Source organism: Moschus berezovskii, chromosome 17 (assembly GCF_049115385.1).
Source record: "Moschus berezovskii isolate FMDL1 chromosome 17, NW_MosBer_1.0, whole genome shotgun sequence".
Lineage (NCBI taxonomy): Eukaryota > Metazoa > Chordata > Mammalia > Artiodactyla > Moschidae > Moschus > Moschus berezovskii.
The window spans coordinates 48,445,487-48,472,555 of record NC_142476.1 but is presented as its reverse complement, the minus strand read 5'-3'; the positions used below and the strand labels follow the sequence as shown (position 1 = coordinate 48,472,555).

Here is a 27,069-nt window from a genome sequence, read left to right as displayed (position 1 = left end):
TTTGACTGTGTTTGCACTGCTGTATGGTGGCTGAAACAGTAAAGAATCCGCCTGCAATGGGGGAGACCTGAGTTCCATCCCTGGGTTGGGAAGATCCCCTGGAGGAGGGCATGGCAACCCACTCCAGTATTCTTGCCTGGAGAATCCCCACGGACAGAGGAGCCTGGCGGGCTACAGTCCCTGGGATCACAAAGAGTCTGACATGACTGAGTGACTAAGCACAGCACAGCACATCATCCCAGGACCCAGTAAGCGCTCAGTATGTTTGTTGATTGTTTGAATGAATGAATGCATTCCCCAAGGCCACTTGACTGGCCAGGATGTCAGTTCTTTGTGGTTACTCACATCATTCCTTCTTCCCAGAGTGCCACCCACCCCCTACCCCATCCAGTACAGCGTCTCCCAGCAGTACCCCGGATGTTTCCCAGATCTGGTCAGTTCCCACATTTTGACTCTGTGTCCAGAACGCCTTGGGGATGTGCATGGTGGTACGAACTTCCTCTGAAGGGTGAGTCTGCTGTGCTTCCAGAGCTTCTCCGTGAACCCTGGAGCCCAGCCCTGGCTGCTCAGCCTGTCCTCAGGGCCGTCGACAGCAGATTGGAAGCTGGCACATTAGGCCTCCCCACATCCCCTCTTGCAGCCGCCCCAGGCTCTGATGCTGCCACTGGCCCACAGTTCCACCTGCCAAAGCGTCCCGGGCCCTCCCATCCTCACCCCGCAGCTTGAGGCCTGGCCCTCCCATGGCCCAGCAGGGACCCCCCAGCCCCACCCCATCTTTCCTCCACACCTCGGCCACAGGGGTCTCAGACTTACCTGACTCCCCTGCTTAATCCTCTCTTCCCCCCTCAGGTATGGTCCAGCACCCCCTTCACTTGCCTCCCAGGCCTCAGCCACATCTTTTCCCTCAGTTTTCCCAAAGACTTAGCCCCTTCCTGTTTTAAGACCTTTACTTCTGTGTGTGTGTAGCGGGGTGTGACTCTCACACACAAGACAGCACTTCTTCTCCTCACCTCGGTAACAGCTCAGAAGTCACCCGCAAGGGGTGCCTGACCCCAGGGCAAGGTCACATATCCAGCTGCATGTCCTTGGGCACCTTGCACTCCCCTCGCCACTCCCCCTTTGTTTATCAGAGTGTCTGCAAACTGTGTCTACCTGGGTGTGACTTGATTCATGCCTGTCTCCCCTGCTCACTAGACGCCATCATCGCAAACAGACTGTCACATGCTCACCTGTGTATCCTCAGTGCCCAACCCAGGGGGCCTGGCATATAATAAACAGATGCTCAATAATTGTATGTTCAAAGAATGTCAGTTCCCCGCGCCTGCAGTACCCTTCCCTATCTTCTCTACCAGCAAACTCCTATTCATCCTTCAAGACCCAGCTTCAGGGTCTTCCGCTGGGAGCTGGTCCCTCCCCTTCCTCTGTGTTTCACTGAGCTTGGCACATCCCTTTACTCTGCCACTTACTACTCTAGATTAAGGCCCTGGGTTTTTTCCTCTCACCTCTGAGCTGCTCAGTGGAAGGTGCTGGGCATGGCACCTTACATGCAGTTGGCTCTCTTCAAAGTGTTCTGTTTTAACCTGACCTATCTTTTTAGTTCATTGTTACCTGTGATTTGTGTTGTTTTATTTGACTTGTGCAGAGTGGTTTCCTCAGCCATTCAGGTACCTTCTGGTAGTCAGGCTTAGTGTCCTCTGTATCTCCTGCTCCCTCACCTGACATGAGGCTGTGGACATCTAGAGAGGTTTTACTTTAGTAAATCCTTCTGGAGTCCACATCATGTCTACTTAAGGTTAAGGGGCCCTCGGCAGTTTGAGAGCACTTGACATCCTCTCCCTCATTGTGGACCAGCTAGATAGTTTGTGGGACTTGATGGAGGGCCCCTTGTTTAGAAAAATATTCAGAATTTCAAGACGGCGACAGGAGAGCATTAAACCAGGAGTGGGGCCCTTGTGAGTGCCTGGCCCTTTGCTGGTACCTGGCCTCTCACTCATGAAGCCAGCCCCAATCTTCTTGCCTCCACCAAGGGAAAACATGGCAGAGGTCCTGATTTTCTCTTGACCAGTGGCAAAATGCAGGGCCTCAGGTTGCATGGTTGACCAGGGTCAGAACTGAACTGGAAACAGAGTCCAGCTCCAGGGCATACTCACTGTCTCCACTGGCTCTGGGGCCCTGGGATCCTTGAGCCTCGGTTTCCTTCTCTGTAAACTGGGGACATTGACCTGATCATCAGGTGGCAAATGGGTCAGCTGGTGTGAGTCTCTGCACGGTCCTACCAGGAGCCCTCACATCCCTCAGACACCCTCTCCTTCAAGTCACGAATCCTAGGTTCCTGTCTGCACCTTGGACAGTCTGACCCCGGTAGACTGCTGCTGCTGCTGCTAAGTCACTTCAGTCGTGTCCCACTCTGTGTGACCCCACAGACGGAAGCCTACCAGGCTCCCCCGTCCCTGGGATTCTCCAGGCAAGAACACTGGAGTGGGTTGCCATTTCCTTCTCCAATGTGTGAAAGTGAAAAGTGAAAGTGAAGTCGCTTAGTCATGTCCGACCCCCGAGCCTGCCAGGCTCCTCCATCCATGGGATTTTCTAGGCAAGAGTACTGGAGTGGCTTGCCATTGCCTTCTCCGACCCCGGTAGACAGTAGGGGGCTAATTGGCTGTTGTGATAGCTGGAGAAATTGAAGCCCCTCAGAAGTGGAAGAAGGTTGTCTCTTTTCATCTCCTTTTGAAAGAGTGTGGGGACTTGGGTAGAAATTTCTCCAGGGAGCCTTGGTATTTCAGAACTTTGATGTCTAGAGGAATAAAAGGGCAATTAATTGCTATAAATGTCTTTCCTGAAGGGTAGGCAGAGGGTGGAAGAGGTGGCAGTGGCAGGTGACTGCTCTTCCTTCCCAGGGCCATCTGCACTTGTTGAAGGGCTCTGCAGACCAGAGACCCAGGGTCAAAGCAGCACTACCTATAGCGGAAGCTTCTGAAATCTCACTTTCTCTGGAAAACACATATTTCTCAGCCTCTTGGGTATGTGAGTAGCTTTCTTTGCAGAGATGGCTGAAGACAGTTGGGTTGCAGAGCTCCCCCTGGTCTCTTAGAATAGGTTTCTCAATTATCCAGAGACATCTGTCCTTACCGTGGGCTGAAAGCCTGACGTCCAGGTGGAAGCCCATGCGCCGCAGTGAAGAGGGGACTGGCGGGCAAGACTTGGGTGCCCCTGCCGGCTTCACCCTGTGCCTCTGCCCGCCATCCACAGCCTTGCTCCTGCCCGGTTAACCTGCAAAGGACCCAAACCATGAGGTTGTGTGTGGGAGGCAGAAGAAGAAACAAGAATGTTCTCTGATTCCTGGAAGAGGTGTGTTTAGGTCCAGCAGACATGTGGCCAGGCTAACGGGCTGTAAATTATCTGTAACTGTAGAGTATGAGTGTGCATATCTGTTTCTCTGTGTGTGAGAGAAGGGGAGAGAGAACTTATTTTTCTATATACAACTGTAGGTATTCCCCAAGCACAGAAACCCCACGCACGTCTGAGCACAAAATAGGTGGGGTGCCAAGGTACCTGAGCCTGGCTGGTCGCATTGTCGGGTGGGTGGGACACCTTCTTGGGCAGGTGCAGGACTTGCCCATCAGCTGGCAGGAGTGACTCACTCAGGTCCTAGCCATCTCCCAGCACGGCTCCCAGTCAGCCGGGTGACTAACCCCAGGGGAGAAGGGTGTGTGGTGACCTGCTTTGGCCGGAAATGACAGGAGTGCATAGCTGCAGTCAGCACCTTATCCCAGAGGTGCTGGTGCAAGTTCCTGGGCTGGCCAGACACACAGGTATTTCTGGACCGCCGCGTAGGGCCCATCACCATGAGCTTCCCGCCAGCCAGCGTGGATCCCTCAGCATGGGGTGTATACTCCTTCAGCCCCTCCCATGACCTGTTTTCTTTGTTTCCACAGGGCGGCATCTTCCTGTTTCTCCCCGGCCACGGCCCACCTGTCACAGTTGAGCATCTGTTTGCCTCAAGTTGATTTCCAGAAGCAGGTAAGAACTCTAGGGGCAGGATGTCTGGTAACCTGCCGGGGAGGGTCCTGCCTTGGGTACCGGCTCTTGGGCTGACCGTGAAGTAGGCACATCTCGTGTCCTTTCTTCATCGTCCCTAATGATGCTCATGGTTTCAGCTGGGTGGGCTCTTAACGGTGTGCTTTGTGCTTTTGTTGATGTCTTTTAGGTTGTTAAGATATGTGTAGTCTGAATTAATATTTTATATAAACCCCATGAAGCACAGCATTATATGGTGGTGTATTTTCATGCAATGTAGATACTGTACAGTTGTAAGAATAAATTTTGAAACATGAGCATGTAAAATATAGCAGAATTTTTTTAATGGACAAAACAAAGGGCAAGTGTTGGGATCCATGGGGTAGAAGTAGCTTGTGAATCTACAGGCCCCTACTGCTGTCTGGCCCAGCCTGCAGTTACTCAGCGTTTATAATACAAGCAGTTGCTAGACCACCCTGGGTATAAATGTATATTCCAGTTTATGTAAGTGTGGGTGTTAAACAGCATCAGCTTCAGGTTTATTGGTAAAAATGAGGGCAGGGGACTGTGTTTGTCATGGGGAAGCCAGCTTTCAGAGCCACTGATCAATTGGGTCTCATGGCCACACACCCCCTTCCCCCGGTCTTTCCTGCACTGCCTCCTGAGTCTTCCACTCTGAGGGCAGCTGCTTCTAAGCTGGGGCTCACGTGCACAGAGCGGATCCCTCTAATCTCTGGGCAGGAGCGTGGTATCTCACAGATGACCTCCATGACTCCGAGAAGCAGCGCCTCCTCCCAGGCCATGAGCCACTTTTGTCACTTTGTTTGGTGGGGAGGGAGATGTAATTGCTTTACAATGTCATATTAGTTTCTGCTGTACAATGAAGTGAACCCTTCCCAGTGGTTGGGAACCCCTTCCTCACTGTCTTTCACCGACCAGTCTTCCTTCAGCAGAGATGAGGGCTCAGAACCAACAGCAGTGTGTATATGGCATGTTTGGGGGGCTTGTGGACCTGTCTGCATGTCTCAGTGAATGTACAGACCTCAGTTTCTCTGAATTGTGTGTGTCCCAAGCAGATGTGATTTTTCTGGAACCATACCCACTTTCCCCATGACCCCTGACATCAGTGGCATGTCATCCACTCAGCCACAACCTCTCCCCTCACCTCGCCTTTTGTTTGGGTGCTTGACAGCTGCCCATATCTATCCATTTTCTGTTTTTTGGCTCATGTGTGCCTTTCCCTGATGAGCCTCCAGAATATTCTGTCTTCAGAGAGGGAGCAAGTCTCCCTCTCTGAGCAGTTAGCATGCAAGGATTTTCTTAGGATGCAGGACAGATGTGCCCCATCTCAAGCAGCGGGATGTTTCCAGCATCACCCGGAGAACACAATTGAGAAGCGGGTCTCACAGCTTAGGACTGAATAAATGATTAACGTGTCCAAATTCACTGTGGTTTGGGCTTATGTCATTTCAACACGCTTCAACGGAGACCAGTTCTTGATCCCTGCAGGGGAAAGTAAGAATTCTCTAGTGAAGTTAATCTGATATCTGTCAAAATTGTGATGAAAACTTAATAGCATGTTCACTTGGATAGGCGCCAAACCCAAACACTCTGTAATGAACTCAGCATAGCAGCAACTGAAAGGTTGGTGTTGTTCGGGTTAATTGTGATTTATTCTCTTCAGTTTTCTCTCGAACATTGGCACCCTGGATGCAGATTCTGTTTAGGAAGGGATTGTAAATCTGTCCTCATGTTCCCGTCTATCAGGATTGGAGTGTGGAGGGCGGGAAGGTGTACTTATGCATCCATCTGCTCTGATCCAGCCCTGGATGTTCCCTATGTCAGGCAGCAGCACAGAGTCAGCTCTAGCTAGAGCTCAAAGAATCCTAGAAGACCAGAATTTTCAGGAATTGCAGGAGTCTTCCCCAAGAAAAGACAGTTTAAGAACCGGCCTCTGCCAGGGAAGCATCATCGGGGCGTGACCCAGCCCCAAAGACCCATTCAGGTACTAAGGACACCCCAGGCCCAGGCTGGGTGTGTAAGGCCCCCTGGTAATCACAGCATGAGTGTGTGGCAGGGGATCCTTGAGGGTAGTGAGTGTGGGGGTAATGAGTGTAAGGGGGTATTTGGGGACAGAGAGTACAGAACACCAAGGGTAGGGTTATTGGGAGGAGCAAGATTCTGTGAAATAGACCCAATATAAAACAGTTTCCTATCGCTTCTCGGCCTTTTGGCTAAGATCAAGTGTAAAACAGTTTCCCAGGTGGCTCAGCACTAAAGAATCTGCCTGCCAGTGCAGGAGACTCTGGTTCCATTCCTTGGTTGGGGAGGATCTCCTGAAGAGGGGAACGGCAACCCACTTCAGTATTCTTGCCTGGAGAATTCTGTGGACAGAGGAACCTGGCGAGCTACAGCCCATGGGATCTCAAGAGCTGGACAGGACTTAGCAACTAAACAACAACAATAACAAAAATGATTTTGCACACGTTTACACACACACACTGTCCTGTTGGTTCCAAGCTCTCACACCTCTGTTGGAGGAAGCCTGGCTGGTCAGAAAAGGACAGTGAGGAAGGGACTCTCGACCTTTGTGAAGCCAGCATCCCAAGGTCCTGGGATGCTGAGCAAAACAGAGAAGTGTCCTTAGCTGGATGGAGCTGGCCCCTGAACTGGGGGACAGAGCTTGCTCTGGCGGCACTGAGGGTGGTCTGTGACAGCAGGAGGTCACAGGGTTCAAGCCATTGCTAGGGTGGCTTGAACCAGAAGGGCCTTTGGGGGCTTGTGTTGGGGACTGGGGGCGGACAGCACTGGAGCTCTGGTTCTTTTGTGTGTGGCGACACCTAGTGGCCATTCTCTTGTCTTCCACAAGAAGACAGCCAACCGACCATCAGCCCTTGGCCATGGTACAGAATCAGAAGGCTTTTATCCCCGGAAGCCCTCACTCCCAGTTCAGAGGCTTCATGGAGCATTTCAGTGTCCTTGGAGAACACGACAGCCCAAGGCAGACAAGTTACTCAGGAACGAGAGTCTTTGGGAACGCTGAGTTTGGTTATGGAGACTGGGTTAGAGATTTGCATTCCACCCTAGGAAGATTGAAGGCAAAAGGAGAAGGGGGCAACAGAGGATGAGATGGTTGAATGGCTTCACCCACTCGATGGACATGAATCTGAGCTAACTCCAGGAGATAGTAAAGGACAGGGGAGCCTGGTGTACTGCAGTCCATGGGGTCACAAAGAGTCAGACATGACTTAGCAACTGAACAACAACAACAAATTTGACTCTTAGTGATGTGGATACTGTTGCATGGGTGCATGGGGTGAAGGGGGGACCCAGAGCCCAGACCACACGGGCTGTCCTGACGTCCCTTCAGCCACCTGGGCTCGGGCTGTGGGAGGAATGGGTGAGTGAAGCACCCGTGGCCCCAGGCCCCCAGCGGGTGCAGAGACAGTCATCAGGCACCCCGCAGGTGCCCTCAGAAAGCAGGATGAGACAGGGCAGCTGGACAGGAGGGCCTGGGCAGGGGCTGGTGGGGGCGGAGCCTCGAGGCAGGTCCTGGATACAGGCAGGGAGGTGGGGAAGGGGAGGGGAGCAGGGGGAGGAGTGGGAGCCAGGAGACAGGGCCGGCCTGCGGGGTCCCAGCAAGGACATGAAATGTATCCTGGGGTGGGCTGCAGTGAGGAGACATGTCATCTGTTCCGGTTTGTTAAAGTGATCATCCTGGCGACTTGTATGGGGTGGGGGAGTGGAAGGAGGCGCGAACGCGTCAACAGGCGGAGGAGCGATCCCCTGTAACCAAGCCCTCCCGCTCAGCTTTGCTGGGAAGTTAGGACTGTCCCTGCACTGTGCACCTGGCCCGGGGGACACCCCGGTGGATGGCCAGCTGCCTCTCATTCAAGGTCCTTCTGGAGGCAGCTCACCCCTCCATCCCTATTACCAGTTGTGAATCAGGCCCTTTTCTGAGCCCGGAGGTGGCAGGGGGGCACACAATGGAAGAGGAGCATGGGTTTTGGTGGTGGAAGGAAGGCCCCGTAAGGCACTGCATTGAGCGCAAGGCTGCTGCAAACACATTTTGCATTTTGCCCTGTCGTATGGGCTTCAGGGCAGGAGCCCCTGTTAGCTTTGACAGGCGCCTCCAGGGAGGCTGCTGCCCAAGGCTCTGGTGCATTTCTGAGCCTGCCTTTCACCCGGGAGAACCAGCCGTTCCTGGGCTCGCTGGCCCCTGAGGGATGGACGGTGTGAGGAGTGTCCTTGGCCCCAACCCGGCTCCCTCGGTCCTGCGAGCACAGCTCCTTGGCACCAGGGCCGCCGAGGCTCCACCCCCACCAGCTGCTGCGTTATTTCTGACTCATCCAGGAGTTACAAGTGTGTAACCCAAACCCCTCCACGCCCGGCTTCCTCCCCACTGGCTCCTCCTGGAGGGAGGAAACCCCGGGACTTCTCTCCTGGGACCTCGCGCTGCAGGTCAGTCCCCGCTGCACCTGGACGCGCTGCTGCCCGCAGGAGCTGCCCTGTGACAGGTGGGTGGGCTGGGGAGGGCAGCAGCCGCGAGCCTGGGCGGGTGTCTGTGCCCGCAGCCCCGGGCTCGCAGTCCCCATCGAGGGATTCCTTGGAGCCCGGCCCGGGAGCCGGCCTCTCGAACGTCAGGGACTTGTGCAGAGGGAGCTGTCTTGGTGTCTGGGGGCTGGGTACTGATCCCTCGGCTTCTCCAGCTACAGGCCCCAGTCAGCTGCCTCAATCGTGTCACGTTGCTCCTCATGGAAGTTGCCTGCTTTGAGAGCCGGGGACACTTGGGGTTTTGTGCAGCACATCCCCTGGGCTTGTCGTAGCAGGAGCCTGGCTGAGGGGGCGACTGGAAGGTGACTCTGGCCAGGAGTCTGGGTCAGCTCAGCCCCTGGGGCCCAGCAGCTCCGTGTACAGAGGGGACTGGCTACCAGCGCCTGCTGCAAGGAGGCGGAGGGTGGGGGGTAGCTGCTCAGGGTGAGGGAGGGACCAGCAACTTGCCTCCGCGCCGGGCGCTCATGGGTCTGTGTCCTGACACCGTCCCCCGCCCCCATGCTTCTCCTCACTCCGCAGCAGTCCCCAGAGCTGGCCAGGGGATGAACCGCGAGGGGGCCCCCGGGAAGAGTCCGGAGGAGATGTACATTCAGCAGAAGGTCCGAGTGCTGCTCATGCTGAGGAAGATGGGCTCCAACGTGAGTGCCTGCAGGGCATCAGGCAGCAGGGCCCCCAGGGAGGGCGCCCGACATAGGCAGCCAGAGGGCCACAGCCACCCTCTGTAGCCATGGTCTGGGGAGGGGGTTGTGGGGGCTCTGGTTAGGCTGTGGCCGATTCAGGCTCCCGGGCACAGACACCAGCATGTCCAGTCCTGCCGGCCCTGCAGGGCAGTCTTCCTACCCCCTGTGCTAAGCTTGGGCCAGGCAAGTGAGATTTTCTAAAGGCCCTGACCTTCCTTTCCTCTCCTGTCCCAAGAACCTTCTTTTCTGGGGGGGGCAGGACATCACCCGAGAGGGCAGGGGGGCTCTCTGAGCCTGGCCTGCCCTGCACTGGAATCCCTGTTCCAGATCTAATCCCAGTGGCAAGCCCTGTGGGCCCCATGGACCAAGCTTCAGGGGTGGGAGCAGAGGAGTCAGAGTCTCACCCTGGGATGGAGAGGTCACATCTCAAGAATAGAGGCCTGGGGTGCGGAGAAGGAGGCACCCCTTGGGGATGAAGCCGGTCTGAGCAGGTGCCTCCAGGGGCGGGTGTGAGCCGCCGCTCACCCGGCTCTCTCATCCTTGCAGCTGACGGCCAGCGAGGAGGAGTTCCTTCGCACCTACGCGGGGGTGGTCAACAGCCAGCTCAGCCAGCTGCCCCAGCACTCCATCGACCAGGGTGAGTCCATTGACCAGGGTGAGTGAGGGCCTGCGTGCCAGCCTCACCCTTCCCAGGGGCAGCAAGCGGTAGTTCCTTTAGAATGCATAGCTCTAACCCTTGCAGATGGGTGATCCCCGAGAGAGAGGGAGAGGTTCGGGGCAGACAAGGAGGGGCTGAAGCTCCCCTGACCCACACAGCTAACCCCAGGTGGCAGCAGCCTCTAAGCATGGAGTCTGGGGCGCCTCCTCGGCCTCTGGGCTGGTCCCTTCTTCCCCAGGCGGGAGCCAAGGACCCAATCAGGTAATGGGCAGGGGGAATCCCTTTTGGGCCTGGCGGAGGAAGAAGTGGAGGTGTCTGGGGGCCCTGTAACTGCAGAGGCTCTTGTGGTTGCTTGTCTTTAGCCTTTGCCTGACGCCTGTCCACCCTGTTCAGGACAAGAAAACCACCCTTGTGTGCAGGGGCCTGGCCTGGTCACAGGCTTTAAGGTAGTTGCTGTGTTCCTGGCTGTGCCCTGGGGGGTGGCCCAAGTGGACCTGCAGGTCTCTGTGTGCCCGAGGGAGTTCCTCCTCTCTTGAGCGCCCTCAGCCAGCGGTAATGACAGTAGTGGGTAGCACTGAGTGAGTGTTGAGCAGGCTCAGGCTGAGTGCTTGACACACATCATTACATTTAACCTGAAGAGCTACCAGCTGTGCTACTTCTGCTTAGCAGGCAAGGAAATGGGTTCAGAAGCAGGAAGCCACTGCAGCCAGTTCATGCTGCCAGTTACTGGGGGGCCCAGAATGCAAGCCTGCAGCTAGACTGCAGGGCTGGGTTCCACTCTGCCCTGGAGCCCAGGACCCTGCCCACCATCGTCATTCAGCCCTTTCCTTTTGTTCTTGTTACACTGGCTTAGAATTACTGGCTATTAAATCGTGCAGCCAGGAGCCTGTCTGGTGTGAGCAGGCTCCCAGGAGCTGGGCCCTGGTGGGCGTGTTTGCTGACCCCCAAGGCCAGGGAGGAGAGCCACTCTGGCACACAGGCCAGCTTTTCTTGAGGCTGCCCTTGTTCTCCTGGATGTCACAGGCAGGGCTCTGCCCTGGCACAGGGCCCGGTTCCCGAGCTCTGACGCTGGGTGTGACCCGGCCTGTGCACCCAGCTCAGCAGAAATGTACAGGGTGTTCCAGCGGCTCCAACAGTTCCCGGGTCGGCCGCTTGCCCCGGCCACACTCATGCCACAGCCTGTTCCACACCAGCTGCACTGTCAGCCACCGCTGGGAGAGGAGGAGATGAGGGGTGTGTCCCTGCCCTTGTCCTGGGATATCTCTTGTGGGAGAGACCTTTTCTTTTCCAGGACTGATCTGGGTTTTAATGTGGGTCCCTCTCCCCTTCTTCTGAAACCTTCCTGCTTTCTGAGTTCCTGGGGCATCACATTTTCTGCCAGCCTGGTCTTGGGTCACTGGGCTAACCTGAATTTGAGCTCTGGTTCAAAGACTACATCTAGAAGAATGCTCTTAATGGGAAAAATCAAAAGAAGCTGTAAAACTGTATGTCGGTGTAGAAAACGCTACCACATGTACTCCCCTGCCCCCACCCATATCCACATACTCATGCATAGAACAGAAGCGGAAAGAATATTTAGTAGGTTGTTTATAGAAAATTTTGATAGAGGGTGGGACCATACAAGGCACTTTGAGTTTCTAAATCAAACACTTTTTGGTCAAACTAATTTTTTAACATTGCACGTACATTTTTTTTTTTACAATAAGGGGAAGTTATTATAATTTTTTAGTCTCTGAACTTTTATTTTTGGTTTTCTAGTTTTCTTTCTTTTCTTTTAAAAATTGAAGTATAGTTGATTTACAATGTTGCATTATTTCCTCCTGTATAGCAAAATGATTCAGTTATGCACATATATGCATTCTTTTTTTAATATACTTGTCCATTATGGTTTATCATAGAATCCTGAATATAGCTCTCTGCGCTAAAGAGTAGGACCTTGTTGTTTAAAGGGAAGTTTTAAAAAGTACTTTTTATCTTGCTTGGCTAAACCAACAATTGAAAACAAACTCTGTTGAGTTATTTAAGGCAGTCATGGTGACCTCACCTGGCCTGAAACTGCTGAGCAGTCAGGAGTGAGCTGTGGGCGTGTGGCTGTGAATTTGTGGTGCTGGAATCCGGACCCTCCCGGGTTTGGGGCGTCCACAGACAACCAGGCTGGCCTTGGGTACTTCTCTGTCCCGGGAACAGACTCCTGGGACTAAACCTGGAGCCAGGGGAGAATATCTTGGGAGATGGTTCTCTGCTGCTGGGGTGTCCTTCAGTCTGCTCCTCCTCCCACGGTCACCTCTGACCTGAACCACTGAGAAAACGGGCTGCAGAAAGGCCTGAAGGAGAATTCCCCAGGGTGTGAGTTGGAAGTGGGGAGGGGTCAACAGTGCCTGGAAGAGCTTCCAGAGCACACTGTATTTCCTTTGTCTCTCGCACTGTGGAGGTGCAAGCCTGAGATCAGGACCCTACATTTCTGACCATGCTGTTGGGCCATGTGGGGCTTGAATAACATTCTAGCTTGTCCACTTTCTTCATCGGCAGAGCCGCCCTCAGCTGATGCCACACGGCTTGTTGCTCTCAGAGGCTCAGGCGCAGCCCAGGTGGCAAAAGCCCAAGATCATTGCTTCCATTGCTCAGGACACCAGCATGAAAAGCCCAGAAAGGCCTAGGAGCATTTGGGGTGGTGGGCAGGGCAGTCCCAGAGAAGCCTGGTGTGCGTGCCTCCTGCCACTAGGTGGCACTGTCTCTCAGCAGATGCCCTTGCTCTGCTCCTGGGAGCCTTTGCAGCTCTTACCTCTGCTGTACCAGCTGCCCTCGGTAGGGGGCCTGGACCACCCAATCACGGGTCAGCGCGTGGCAGTCGGTCCTAGGGTACTGCCTACCACCTTAGACCTGCCCATGCTTCTCCTCTGGGACTGGAGGGATCTGGTACCAGGAGCACTGCTTGCCCTCCTCGAACCTGGGGAGGAGAGCAGGCTGGGCATTGCTTACCTGGGCATTGCTCCCCCCACCCCCACATCCCATCCTTCCCTCGATGAACGTGTCTTCAGTACCTGCTGGGTGCAGACAGCTGCTGGAGACCTTAATGCACAGGCCTGCACCTTACGGCCTCACCAACTGGTTCCGGCAGAGGGTGCCAGTTGCCCCCGCTACCCTGTACTGAAGCGGGGATGGACCTACCTGGCCTCTGCTAATCTGAGGCCACCCTCTAAATCAGTGGCTTCCTACTGCCTTGAGGATACAATCCAAACCCCTTAGCCATGATGTGTGGGACCCCCTTCCTCCACTACCTCCCCCGCCCTCGCCCTCCCCACCTACCTCTCCCGCCCTTGCCCCCCTCCATCTACCTCCCCCACCTCTGCCCCAGACACCAGGACCTCATATTCCATAAACAGCCACACTGAGTGGCTTTCTGCTCCCATCTCAAGCCTTGTGCATTCATGCCTTCCTGTCCCTGCATTTGCCTCTCGACGGCCAGGAGCCCAGGGCTGACGCGTCCCGTCCCCTGCCTCCCACAGGCTGGGCCAGGCCTTCCTGTGGTCTCTACCGCACACATACACCCCAGCTGTGCTGCTCCACACACTGTTTCCTGGTCCATCTCTGGACCAACTCTGAGCTCCTGTGGCTTCCCTCTTCGCATTTGTGGGGCTTGGCCCCCCAGTCCCCCAGCACGTTCTTGGCTGAATGAATAGACTGGGCTCTGGGTCTGGAAGCTCAGAATCCCCAGAAAGGCAGGAACATGAAGCGCTGTCTCCTAGTCCCCATGGTGGCCGAGCAGACCCGACAGCTGAGTTTGAACCAAAGGCAACCAGTGCTTCTCTGGGAAGATCACTTTGCTGAGAAGGCCCAGCTGTAGGCTCGGGGACAGAGAGCTGTAGCTTCCAAAAGCAGGCTCAACAGAATGCTGAGTTTGTTCCTTTGTTGTTGTCAGTGCTGTTCAATCTGTACCGTATATTGATAATTTTTCCTGACTATGAAAGAATGCATAATCATCATTGAAAGTGGTTGGGAAAGATAAAAACAGCAGAAGCGCCTAAAGGATAGACTGCAAATAGCTGAACCCATTACCTTGCGTTAGTTAACCAGCAGGCTTTTTAAAAAAATATGCATGAATTTCCATTACAAAGTTGTAATGGATTTCCATACAATGTAAACATTACAATATCCATTTTAGCTTCTATTTTTTACTTAGGATAATTTTGTTGTTTAGTCACTAAGGCAGATTGACTCTTTTGCAACCCCCTGGACTGTAGCCTGCCAGGCTTCTCTGTGTGAAATTCACCAGGCAAGAATACTGGAGTGTGTGGCCATTTCCTTCTCCAGGGCATCTTCCTGACCCAGGGATCGAACCCATGACTCCTGCATGGCAGGCAGATTGTTTACCATCAAGCCTTCTGGGAAGCCCTACGAGAATTTTACCATGTCCTTAATTTTCAAGAAAGCAATTCAGCAATCACGTGATATTCAGCCATGTGGCTGTGCCATCATTTTTTGACTGATTCTTTACTGTTGGACATGTGCTTCTCATCTTTGCTATTAATTATAATTAATTTCATTTATTGAGCTCCTACTGTGTGTCAGGTTCTGTGTCAAGTAGCACATAAAGTTATCCCAGGGAATCTTCCCAACAGAGTTGTGAGGCAGGGGTGATCACAGCCCCACTTTCCTGATGAAAAAGCAGACCCTGAGGTGTTGAGTGACATGTTCAAGGCCATAGAATCAATTGTGTGGTTCCTGTCATGTGGTTCTAGATGTGGCTTACAGGCCATGTGTGTTTCCAAGCATAGTAGTGTTTTACCTGAGGGGCAGGTGTGATGGAGATAGTTAGCATGGTATTTCAGGAAGGCATGAAAAAGTTGGAAGGGTTTCCTGCTGCTGTTTTCTGGACTTTTCCCCTCTGGGCCCCTTTAAACTTGCTCGCTCTGAGCTCTGGGTCTCTCCCTGACCCAGTGCTGCTTCCAGGATGAACGCCTGGCCAGTGCCAGTTCCAGGCCCCCAGCTCACTTGGCAGAATCCTCCTTGTGGCCATTCACCTGCAGTCCTGCCATCTTCCAGCCATGCTCCGTGTGGACCCTCATCTGGCTGTCCTGGAGCTGGAGGGACCCCGTCGAGACATGGCCCCCTGTGTTAAGGAAGCCTGCGTCATTTCTCTTGCCTTGGAGCTGTTCTTGCCCTCTTCTTGGCCTTGGCATGCTGGCTCCCCCAGCCTGTTCCAGCCTCTGTCTGATCACACTCTCTCAAAGAGACTTTCCAGGGAAGGTCCCCAGCCTGAGCCAGCTGGGCGGTCCTGGGGCGCTGCTGGCTTTCCCCCACGGAAGCCAAGGCTGCGGGCTCTGAGTCTGCTGCCAGAGAGCCTAAAATAGGTCATTTGGTCTCAGGGTTACACTGAGAGCCTTGTTAAAATAGCTGTGGTTGTGGGCAAGCCAGCGGGGAGCCAGGGCCTCAGGGGAGGGGAAGGGAGGGCAGGGCTCATCCCACCAAGTGCATAGCTCCTCCAGGGATCAAGCAGGATCACCCGTCTACACATCACCCCTTTTGACCCTCTTCAGCAGCACATGGGTAGGGGTGCCAGCTCCATCTCCCTTTCACAGCCAGCGTCCTTCCTGGAATCCTCTCCTACACCCTCTGGCCTCTGCTCTTGCGCTGCCTCTGCCGCCCTGTCTGCCCTTCCGGGGTTGGCCCCGAGTTCCTCTTCTGGCTCCTGAACTGCCCGTGCATCTTTGCTTCCACAGAGCCCTTGTCACATCTCATCGGGAGCCTGTGGTCCAGCTCTGACCCAGAGTAGGCTCTCTCCCATCCCTGTGTAGACAGAGGCTCCCTCTCCGTGCAGACCAGCTGCCCAGGTGCCAGGACCCCCCTCTACCCACATGTGGCTCCCAGGCTTCTGCCAGGGCCTCCAGGTGATAACCAAGTCTGGATGAAATTGCAGGCAGGCCCCGGGAGAATGCCAGTCAGTGGGGTGGGAAGCTAATCTTTTTAAACTTTAATCAACACTTTCATGAGAATTACTTGTAACCTAATAATGATAAACGTGAACTAAAAAATCTCATATACGTTGAATTCAACTGAAAAAGTCAACCAGAAAGACTTGGTAGGAGATAACTTATATCACAGAAAAAGAAAAAGGCTTAAGAAAGGGTGAGGATCATGCTGAGGAGCAGGCTGGTTGCTCTGTTCAGCATCTGGCTCTGGCTTATGAAGGGTTGCCTTGACCCTCCCTCCTTCACTGGCGTGACGTCTGCTATTGTGTGGAGCTGAGAGCAGGGACCTCCAAGCCCTGTGCACCTCTGTACCTTCCTCCCAACACCTGCCTGGGAGAGGCAGACCTCTGTCCTGGAGAAGAGCATCAAGGGCCCCTGGGGTCAGCAATGGCTCCTTCCTGCACACAGTCACCCACTGATCTGGATGCCAGGCAATGGCTCCCAGCCTCAAGCTGCCAGTAAAGCCAGGTAGATGGAAACGAGAGTAAACATGTAAAGACCTCTGGGAGCAGATCCCAGGATGACTGACCCCATGGGCAGGGAACCCACCTAGAAAGCCCCAGAGAAAAAGGTGCCGTTTGCCTGGGTCTTGAAGGATTCACTGGTGGCTCAGATGGTAAAGAGTCTGCCTGCAATGCAGGAGACCCGGGTTTGATCTCTGGGTTGGAAAGATCCCCTGGAGAAGGAAATGGCTACCTATTGCAGTATTCTTACCTGGAGAATTCCATGGACAGAGGAGTCTGGCAGGCTACAGTCCATGGGGTCCCAAAGAGTTGGACACAACTGAGCAGCTAATGCTGAAGGATGTGCAGGAGTGCATGTGGACAGACAAGGAGAAGGATGGCACAGACCGAGGGAGTCCTGGGGCCTGCCCAGCCCCGGGCAAGTGTCCCCCAAGGGGCGCGTGTGGGTGGTAAGTGACTGGAAAGGCAAACGGGCTCAGAACAAAGTAAATTCTGGAGATGAGGCCACGGGGGTTACCAGGACCTGAGGGGTGGGATGGCCAGGCCAGTGGCTGTCCATCTAGGGTGAGCGCTGGGGAGAGGTCACAGGTCAGATGCTGGGGCAGAGAGACACCCAGAAGGTCACAGCAGTGTCCTGTGAGCAAGTGGGGATAGGGTTGGAGGCGAGGCCGTGTGGACGGGGCTCCTGAACTGAGCAGCTACAGTGGAGGGGCAGGCAGGGACTCCCCAAGTGGGTAGTGTGTAGGATCCTCCAGGAGAAGGCAGGGGTTAGGTCAGAACCCAGGTGTAAGGAGGGAGCAGATTTGGGGATTGGGTGTGGGTGAGGCCCCCAGGGAAAGCAGGCAGAGGGAGGGGATGTGGAACCCTGTGAGCATGGCATCATGGCCAGCAGGGGGCACGGGAGAGCTCAGAAAGGAGGAGAGGATCAGCTGGCTCACCATCAGGGTCCCCAGGGTTCCTAATTAACGTCAGTGGTGACTTTTCCCAAAACAGTGTCTGTGGATCCTGTGGATTCTGGAGGCAGCTTGCTGAGGGCCAGGAGTACATGGTGTAAGGCCATGGAAGCAGGACAGAAGGTTGGATGAGAAGAGACAGCAGCTCAAGGGTGGGGACTGTTTGTAGCACTGAGTTCTCAGAATGTGGGCCACACAGACCGCTGCAGCTGAATCATGGAGGGCACTTGCTAAAAATGCAGATGCCTGGGCCCCACCCCAGCCCTGCTGGAATAGAGTGTCTGCCAGGTGGGCCTGGACATCTGCGTTTGAAGCACGACCCCAGGTGGTTGTGACGCCCTCCAGAATTTCAGAACGTGCTGGGGCTCTGGGTGAAGACCTGGCCCTTCCTGACCCCTAGAGGGTCCCACCTGCCCCTTCCAGATTCTGTCCCTTCACACAACTCTCTGTAGTCTAGGAGAGCTTCCATTGCAGGAGCTAAGAGACTTGATAAGGGGCACCTCACCTTGGAAAATAGACCTGATACTGGAAAGATTGAAGGCAGGAGGAGAAGGGGACGACAGAGGGCGAGATGGTTGGATGGCATCACCGACTCAATGGACATGAGTTTGAGCAAGCTCCGGGAGTTGGTAATGGACAGGCAATCCTGGCGTGCTGCAGTCCATGGGGTTGCAAAGAGTAGGACACAACTGAGCGACTGAACAATACCTAGGAAAACAACCCCCAGAGGCAGGATGTGTGTGTTGGACTCAGTGGAGTGCAGGAGTGGTGGGTGGCCTGGGGTTCCTGGGTCTAGAGCAGAGCAGGTAGAATGGCACCTCCAGGGTGTGACCCCACCAGGTGCTGTTTGGGATGTTTCATGCTGCAGATGTTATACGGGTCAGTCCAATGGGTGAATGGGATACGTGTGTTTTGCAGATGAGGAAACCGAGGTGGACATGCAGGGACTAGGCAGGGTTCAGACTCTGGCCCAGGTACCCCTGTCCACCTGAGTAGCCCAAGCCTGGGGGGGCCCGCGTTGGCCTAGAGGGAGGCCCAGTGCCTCTTACAGGAGCCCCCTCACACCTAAGCACACGTGCCCTGCCTTCTGCAGCCAGGGCACCTGGTGACATGGTTGCCAGCCTGGAGCCCAGAAGGCATCACCAAGCCTGGAACCCACTTGGCTGCTGAGACTGTGGAGGATCTGGGGTGCGGTTCCCATGGCAACCAATGTCGTGCTATCTCTGGGGAAAAGCCATCCTCTGGGAACTTGGGCAGCAGAGCTGAGAGGCACAGAACCCTGGGCTCCAGGGCCACAGTTGCTCAGAGAAGCACATGACACCCAGCGGGTCTGGGTCTCTGTGGGGGGAGGCCTAGTCCAGGGTGGGGCCTGGCCTCAGCCTGGTGGACACCTTCACCCTTGGAAGAGTGTCTTAGACCAGTTTTTCCATGAGGGAGCCTTGCTGCCTGGCTCATCTCCCCAGAGTAGGTAGCTGAGCCGTGCTGTTTGGGGTAGCCAGGTAGCCAAGTAGCAGATGCTGGTTGCCATGGATGGCAAGATAGTGACCTCAGGGGACAGGGAGGGAATGCCACAACCCAAGTGACATGGTCAGAGAAGGGGCAAGCAGCGGAAGTGGGGATCACCCTGGACGCTTTGGAGCCCGTGGAGGGATGACCCAGACCTGGCAGTTGTGGTTCCCTGGACGGTTTTGAAGAACTTTTACCAGTTAACTCCCTATGCAAAGTTAACTTTGCCCGAGTTAACCTCCAGCTGGACTTGGGAGACTGTGTGTGTGTGTGTGCACGTGCCAAGTCGCTTCAGTCACGTCCGACTCTTTGCAACCCCATGGTCTATAGCCCGCCAGGCTTCTCTGACAATGGCGATTCTCCAGGCAAGAATACTGGAGTGGGTTGCCATTTCCTCCTCCAGGGAGACTCTGGGGGTTGGGGTTTTATTTCTGAGTTTTCCAGGCCCTGGTCCTTTGCCCTCATTAGGAAGAAGTCAGGAGGTCACGAGATCCCCAGCTCAGAAAGAAGTCGTCCTGGGAGGTTCCAGCCAGGGGTGGGTGTGAGGTTTCAGAGCAGCTGGGGGACAGACTTGGAGGCGCCCATGACCCTGGATCAGGGGATGTGGGTGTCCCCACCCATGGCAGATACTGGTGCTGGGCGTCCCGCCTTTTCTCTGGTGACATCTGCACAGGGCTGTGTCCTGCACTGGGAGCCCTGGGGCTGGCAGCCTTGGAAGCTGGCCCAGGCTCTTGCACCTTCTGTCAGTTTCTTGGGGAGGGTTTACCCTCAGGGTTCCCGCCTCCTGCTTGCACAGGCTCCTCCTCCGGGCTGGGCTTTAGGGGAGCTGCAGGGGAGCAAGCACTTTGCTGGATGGAGGCTGGAACTGCACGGTCAGCACATCCCAGATGTCAGGAGGCTCTGTCTATTCCTTCCGCCACCTGGTCTCTCTGTCTCCACAGGGTCCCTCTTGGAGAGGGTCAGGGGTAGTATCTGGAGCCGTCCTCGTGGGCGTTGGGACTAGGCCTGCTCCAGTGAGGGTCTGTGCCTCTCCTGGAAAGGGGCGGGGTCTCCACTAGAATGTCCCCTGCTGGGTCTGAGAAACAGGCCTTCCGTGCCCTTCCTCCATCCACTGCTTCAGGGCTGCAGTCATCTCCCCTGTTCCTCTTTCCTGCTCTTTTTCACCCCTGGGCCTTTCTCCAGACCCCACTGCTCCTTGCCGGTCTGCCCCATACCCTGCAGAGAGCTGCTCCCCAATGGCAGCACACTGGTTCCCTTCAGAGAGTCGGGCTGGGCTGGGGCCACGGGTGGTGCTGGTGTGTGGAGCCTGTACTGGGCTTTTGATTCTGTTGGTGTGAATTCACCCTGAGCTTGCAAACAGACCAGTGACCCCATTGTCTGTCTCCCGCCCCCAGCTGGAGGCCGGCTTCCCTTTTCTAAGCTCCTGAATTTTTGTCATTTTTCTCTCCCCAGTCACTTGACTGGACTCCATTAAAGAGGCAGAGTTGAAGTGGGACATGGGACGGAAAGGCCCACTGGGTGCTCGGCTCTGGTTCAGAGAGCTACGCCCTCCCCAGTGCCTTGGCCCCGCTCTCCGTAGCAGGCAAGCCATGGGACTAGGGGGGCACCTGGCAAAGCAGTGGGCCCGGACAGGGGGCAGGGTCTGGCCAGGCGCCTTCCATGTGGGCCTTCTGGACTCCACATTCAGTTTACTCTAGGGCATCCATCCCAGGCCTGCTTCTGTGTGCTTTGTGAGTCCTGGGTCTTGCTTCTATTCTCATGGGGGCAGATACATGGGTGCACGCTCTGCTGGGAGCAGCCTAAGTGCTCAGGGTAACTAGGGAAGGACCAGTTATTTCCTTCTCCTAATAGAAGACGACAAAGCGTATTGTGCCGCGTGCATGGTCTTCCAAGTCTGTACTGGGTCTTCGCTCTGCCTCTGATTCAGCAGGTTGTTTCATCTCTCTGAGCCCCTCACCTCTAACGATTCATCCTGTGTCACTATTTTAGACACTGTGGTCAGGAAAAGCCTGGGGAGGTGACTATGCACCAATTGGCATGAAGTGTGAGAGCTGTGAGATGGACTTGGGAAGAGCACTGAGGCCAGGGAAGGAGCAGGTGCAAAGGCCCTGAGGGCCAGGTTCCTGTGCCTGAAGGACAGGCAGGAGCCCCTGTGGCTGGAACGGGGTCAAGGTAGAGGAGGCGTATGGAAGGAGGGGAGGAGGCAGCCAGAGGCCCGATCGCATTGGGTCTTGTAGCCACAGGGTGGAGTTTGGAGTTTCCCTTGAGTGTGATGAGAAATTGTACGATAAACCACCTTTGGAGAGTTTTGAGCAGAGGAGTGGCAGGAGCTGACTCGTGGTTTTAAGAACCTCCTTCTGACTGCTGTGTGAATGGATTGTCAGGGGCTAGAGTGGAGAGATCCAGGGAACGAGGGTGCAGGGGGCTAGTGAGAGGGGTAGTGGTGGCCTGGACCAGGGTGCCAGTCGAGGAACGGTAATGAGTTCAGGATGCATTTTAAAGGTAGAGTCAGCAGGACTGGCTGATGTGTTGTAGGTGGAGTGTGTGTGAGAGAGAAGGGATCAGGAAGACCCTGGGGTTGAAGGTGCCATAACCTGAGGTGGAGGAGGCTGCAGCTGCAACAGGCTTGGGGGCTGCACCATTTGACATTCCACCAGCAGTGTCTGAGGGTTCCAGTTTCTCCTGAATGCTTGCTATCACCTGTCTTTTGATTCCAGCTGTCCAGTGGTTATGAAGCGATGTCTCCTTGTGGTTTTGATTTGCATTTCCATAACAAATAATGGGAGAAGGCAATGGCAACCCACTCTGGTACTCTTGCCTGGAAAATCCCGTGGGCGGAGGGGCCTGGTAGGCTGCAGTCCATGGGGTCACGAAGAGTCGGACATGACTGAGCAACTTCACTTTCACTTTTCACCTACACATTGGAGAAGGAAATGGCAACCCACTCCCGTGTTATTGCCTGGAGAATCCCAGGGATGGGGGAGCCTGGTGGGCTGCCATCTATGGGGTCACACAGAGTCAGACATGACTGAAGCGACTTAGCAACAACTTAGCAACAACGAATAATGATGTTGAGCATCTTTTCATGCACGTGTTGACCATTCACATATCTTTGTTGGAGAAATATCTATTTGAATTCTTTGCCCATTTTAAACATTAAGTCATTTGACTTTTTATTATTATTGAATTGTGTTATTTATATATTCTTGATATGAATCCCTTACCAAATTTGCAAATATTTTCTCTCATTCTGTAGGTTGTCTTCACTTTTTTTAATAGTATTTTTTGAAGCATAAAAGCTTTTAACCTTGATAAAGCCCAACTTATATATATATATATATATATATATTATTTTTTGTTGTTAATGGTGCCTTGGGTGTCTTATCTAAGAAACCATTTCCTAACCCATGGCTATGAAGATTTACTCCTGTTTTCTCCTAAGAGTTTTATACTTCAGCTCTTAGAATATTTATGTCACTGCTTCATTTTGAGTTAATTTTTGTGTATGGCACAAGAAAAGTGTTCAGCTTCATCTTTTACGTGTAAGTATATCCAGTTGTCGCAGCACCATTTGTTCAATTCTTTCAAACTGAACCCTTGGCACCTTTGTCAAAATTTAATTGACCACTAATAGAAGGGTTTATTTCTGGATTCTCAATTCTGTTCCCTTGATCTGTGCCAGTTCTACCCAGACTTGTTTACTGTAGCTTTGTAGTAAGTTTTAAAATTCAAAAGTGTGGCTCCAACCTTGTTCTTTTTTCTCAAGATTATTTTGGCTATTCTGGATGCTTTGCATTCCCATATGAATTTTAGGAGTAGGTTGCCAATTTCTGCAAGAAAGGCAGCTGGGGTTTGATAGAAATTGTTGAATTTTGTCCTGCAATGTTTTGTGTTTTGTTTGTTTTGTTTTTTTTTTAGTTTATTTTTGGTTGTACTGGGTCTTGGTTGCTGTGTGCAAGCTTTCTCTAGTTTTGTTCAGCAGCAGCTTCTCTTGCAGGAGAGCACGGGCTCTAGGCACGCAGCCTTGAGTAGTTGCAGCACTTGGGCTCAGCAGTTGCAGTTCTCAGGCTCTAGAGCTCAGGCTGGGTAGCTGAGGTGCATGGACATAGCTGCTCCACAGCATGTGGGATCTTCCCAGACCAGGGATCGAACCCATGTTCCCTGCATTGGCAGGCAGATTCTTATCCACTGTACCACAGAGAAGTCCTTAGCAATGTATTAGACATTGATGTTTTGTTCTTTTTAAAATTCAAATTTTGTACTCCATTTGTTAAATTTATTCCTAAGGATTTTATTATTTTCGCTGCTACTGTAAATGAAATTATTTTCTTAATTTCATTTTCAGATTATTCATTCCTAGTTTGTAGAAATACAAATGATTTTTGGCATATTGACCTTATATCCTGCAGTTTTAACTTATTAGTTCTAGTAGTCTTTCAGTGGATTCCTTAGGATTTCCTGTATGTGAGATCCATGTCCTCTACAAATACAGTTTTACTTCTTTCTTTCCAATTTGGATGCCTTTTATTTCTTTTTCTTGTCAAATTGCCCTGGATAGAACCTTAAACATAGTATTGAATAGAAGTGATGAGAGTGGATTTTTTCTACTTGTTCCTAATCTTGAAGGGGGAGAGCTTTCAATCTTTCACCATTAAGTATGATAATAGCTGTGGGTTTTTAGTAGATGCCCTTTATCTGGTTGAAGAAGTTCCCTTTTATTCCTAGTGTGTTGGGTGTTTTTTATCATGAAGGGGTATTGAATTTTGTCAGATGTGTTTTCTGTGTCTATTCGAATGATTATAGTTTTTGTTCTTTTTTCTATTGATAGGAGTTATTACATTAAGTGATTTTGGGGTATTAAACCAACCTTGCATTCCTAGGATAAATGTCAGAGTATATAATCCTTTTTATATGTTGCTTGCTAGTATTTTGTGAGTGTTCTTGCATACCATAGATGTTATGAATATGTGTATTCATAAGAGATACTGGTCTGTAGTTCTCTTTCCTTGTGATGTCTTCATCTGATTTTGGCTTTCTTTATCTTTTAATGGGCCAGAGATGTGGAACAGGAGAGACCAATCAGCTTCTCCCCTCCCATGCTCACTGCATCTGGTGGGAAAGGGCAAATAGAAGCTCTGAGCCCATGTCCAGACAGGGTCAGCAAAAGTACCAATGGGGTGTACCAGCCTCATCTATAAAATGAGATGGTAAACCTAGCTGATGGCCCAGAGGCAGTGAGCTGGGCCTGCTAGCTCCCCTGTAGTATCTTCCTATTGTGCATTTCCAGGACAGACAGAGACTCTAAGGAAGGCCTCACATTCTGGCCTCAAAGGAGAATGAGGGCTCATGAGGGTCAACTTTGGAGATCCCTCCTGGCTCTTAAGCTCTAAGAACTTGAATCATAATAATGAACTAAGCAACTCACTCTCCACTGGGTGATGGGCCCCAATTCCACAGAGAAGAGGAAGGGGAAGGGCCACATCCTTGCCTCACAGCCTGCGGGGTCAGGCCCTTGTCCAGTGACGAATGCCAGGCCAACCAGTGTAAGAAAGGTCAGAGGAAGTTCTGGAAGAGCCTGCCCCACTCTGGGTCCCCAAAGGAAAGCAAGTCACTGGTGGTGAGCCCTGGAAAACATTCAGTCCTTTAGGAACAGAACAGAGCCGGCATGGGCATTGGCCCTGTGGGCCCTTCATGCACCGGCTCCAGCAGCAGAGTGGGAGGCCCTATAAACAGGAGCAGTGGGTCCCCGGCCCTCTCTGCCCCATCCAGGGATGAGCCGACCAGCTGGTGGAGCAGCCCTGGTGCAGATGTCTTGTTAGGGAGTTGCTGGAGTCCCTCAATGACCTTGAGGAGGTGACTTCTTTCTCCATCTCTCAGAGTGCAGCCCAGGTACACTCATCCTGCAGCCCCTGCATCTGGGCTCCTCCAAGGAACTGATGGCCATTGCCTCTGCAGGCTCACTCTTCCCTCCTGGGGTGGCCAGTGCTATTTTTGTGTCTGCAGCTCAGCACAGAGGCCCAAGGTCCCTGCAAGCAAGCCCACGGGACAGGCCAGGAAAGCAGTGAGTGGGCTGCCACTGTGCATTGCCTCTTTTGCTGACAACTCCCCTTTCACGGTCTCCCTCCAGCCCCCTCCTGCTTAGCAAGCTGGAGAGTCGGCACTTGGGAAAAGCCAGCATCTGTTAGGTAACCGGCTCAGCTGCCATGCAGGGTATGATGTAATCTTGGATCCTGTGGTTGCTAGGAAAATTCTGCCCGCAGTGATATTGCGTGGTCCGAGGAGCAAGGCGAGTACAGAATGTTCCCGAGAAGACAGGAAGGATTGCTAGGGCTTCCCAAGCACAGAAGCCCGGAGAAGTTGGGTGACCCGAGCTCCTTTCTAGAAGCTTGTTTCCCTTGGCGGGAATAGAGATTGTGCTGGTAGCAGCAGAACATAAAGTCAGGTGGGGTTGTGCGGCAGGGTGACTCCCCTTGGCAGCGGCACCTTAGTGCTCTGGTGCCAAACTGCAGACACTTGCCTGTCATGTGACATCCTTCTGGAGGGGCCCTCCTCCTGCAGCAGCAGGACTGGGCACCTCCTCCGCTCCTCCCGGCAGGACAGTTAGGAAGGAGGCACGAAGAAGCTGCCTTGAGAAGTGGCAACTCCCTGCGGTGTGGAAGGAGCTGGCCCACGCCATGCCCTGGGGGACAGGCGGTGATGGAGTCCTGTCCTCTGTCCGGTTTCCCATGCCAGCAGCTCCACTAGGCATCACTCCCCCCACCCCCCACCTCCCGCTCAGTGGCCCCACACCCGCTGTGTTGCTGTTCTGAGCCTCCCCTCCCAAGGAGAATTCCTCCAGCGGAACAGAAGTATGTTTGAAAGGCCAAAGGCAACTGACTGCTCTTTAACGTTCAGGGCGTGACCAAGAACCTAGGTTTAGAAAAAAGGGGAGAGACGTGGCAGGACCCAGGCACAGGAGGCAGAGCGGGACCTGTAGGTGACCTCACCTGCCCCACAGGGCCTGTGCTCAGTCCTTCCTCCCCAGCAGCTTCAGCGGAGGCAGGTCTGCATTCCAGAGTCTCCCCTTCCTCCCTCCTGCCTTTTCTGGCTGCAAGTCAGAGCCTGTCTCAGGGAAAACAAGACAAAGGAAGTGGTTTCATGAGACCCTGGACCAGAATCCTCAAATCTACCATGAAAAATAGCAATAGAAAGATTATAGCCATTATCTGTCTCTGTAGGAGCCTGGCTGGAAATGGGCCTGGCTGTGCTCCTCTGAGCAGGTGATGGGGTTTGGACAAAGGAAAGACTGCTAGAAATCAGGAGGGAGATCCTCCAAAGGGATGGAGACCAGAATCTTAAGAAGGAAGAGGGCTTTTCCCTAGGGCCTCTGGCTTTGGTGACCTTGGAGCAAGGGCCACCGGCAGAGAGAGCCCTGCTCAGGACCGCAGCCTGGGTTCTTGTCCAGCTCCCCGCTCTTGGAGGTGTAGCCTAGAATGAGCCTCTGAGTGTCACCCTGGCAACCTGCCGCAAGAAGCCCTGCAGCTGGGTTGCTGGCGAATCCTGGCCAGGCTGTAGGGGAGGCTCAGGAGGGGCAGTGGGCTTCCCAAGAAGCACTTTGTTCTCAGAAAGCACCCCTCCTTCGAGGACTGACGCCGCATGGGGGCCGCAGCCCAGTGCCAGAGGCCCATCCAGCAGCGGTCTTCTCCCCATGGTCTGCAGGTGCGGAGGACGTGGTGATGGCGTTTTCCAGGTCGGAGACAGAGGACCGGAGGCAGTAGCTGAAACCCCCGTGGAACACCCTGGAAGCTGGCCAAGGCCAGGAGATCTGTGTGGACCTCACCGCTGAGTGGCAGAGGGTCATCTCCCCTCCCCCTGGCCCCCCACCCCACCCCACCCTGCCCCGCCCCACGGCCACTCAGCATCCTCGGGGGAGACACCAGTGGTGCGGTCACGATTGACTTAAAGGGACGGACTCATGATTGGCTGCAGGAAGAAACCTTTTTATTTTTAAATCTTGACCAATGGAAACCTTTTTATTTTTATTTTCTGACTCTTATTTTTAAAAAAGAAAAAAAATTTGCGCCTCGGGTGTATGGCTTCCCAGGAAGCTCTCCGAGCTCTGGTGCTTTATTTGGGTCACTCTTTAGGAACGTGAGGAGGTCCGATTGGCGGCTTAAACTGGAAAAGGATTTGATTGGCTGTCTAATGGGAACCTTTTTTTTTTTCTCCTTTGATTGGCTGCAGGTGTTATGCTGATCACAACAGCTCCTCTCTTTTGAATGTCGAAAACAG

The 27,069-nt window shown here is 53.6% G+C and overlaps 1 protein-coding gene across 2 annotated transcripts in view; it reads left to right on the top strand.

The window, feature by feature from the left end:
• Positions 1 to 26,819, top strand: part of CTNNBIP1 (catenin beta interacting protein 1) — a 45,930-nt gene extending 19,111 nt beyond the window's left edge. The window contains exons 2-5 of one of the 2 annotated variants that reach the window (XM_055419522.2): positions 3,933 to 4,017; positions 9,088 to 9,206; positions 9,795 to 9,885; positions 26,497 to 26,819. In XM_055419522.2, the coding sequence (XP_055275497.1) occupies positions 9,111 to 9,206; positions 9,795 to 9,885; positions 26,497 to 26,555 (246 nt within the window). In that variant the 5' untranslated portion in view covers positions 3,933 to 4,017; positions 9,088 to 9,110 and the 3' untranslated portion in view covers positions 26,556 to 26,819. Of the gene's footprint in view, positions 1 to 3,932; positions 4,018 to 8,389; positions 8,532 to 9,087; positions 9,207 to 9,794; positions 9,886 to 26,496 lie in introns of those variants that run through there. The other variant, XM_088845436.1, reaches the window with a different exon arrangement.
• The last annotated feature ends 250 nt before the right edge of the window (positions 26,820 to 27,069 follow it).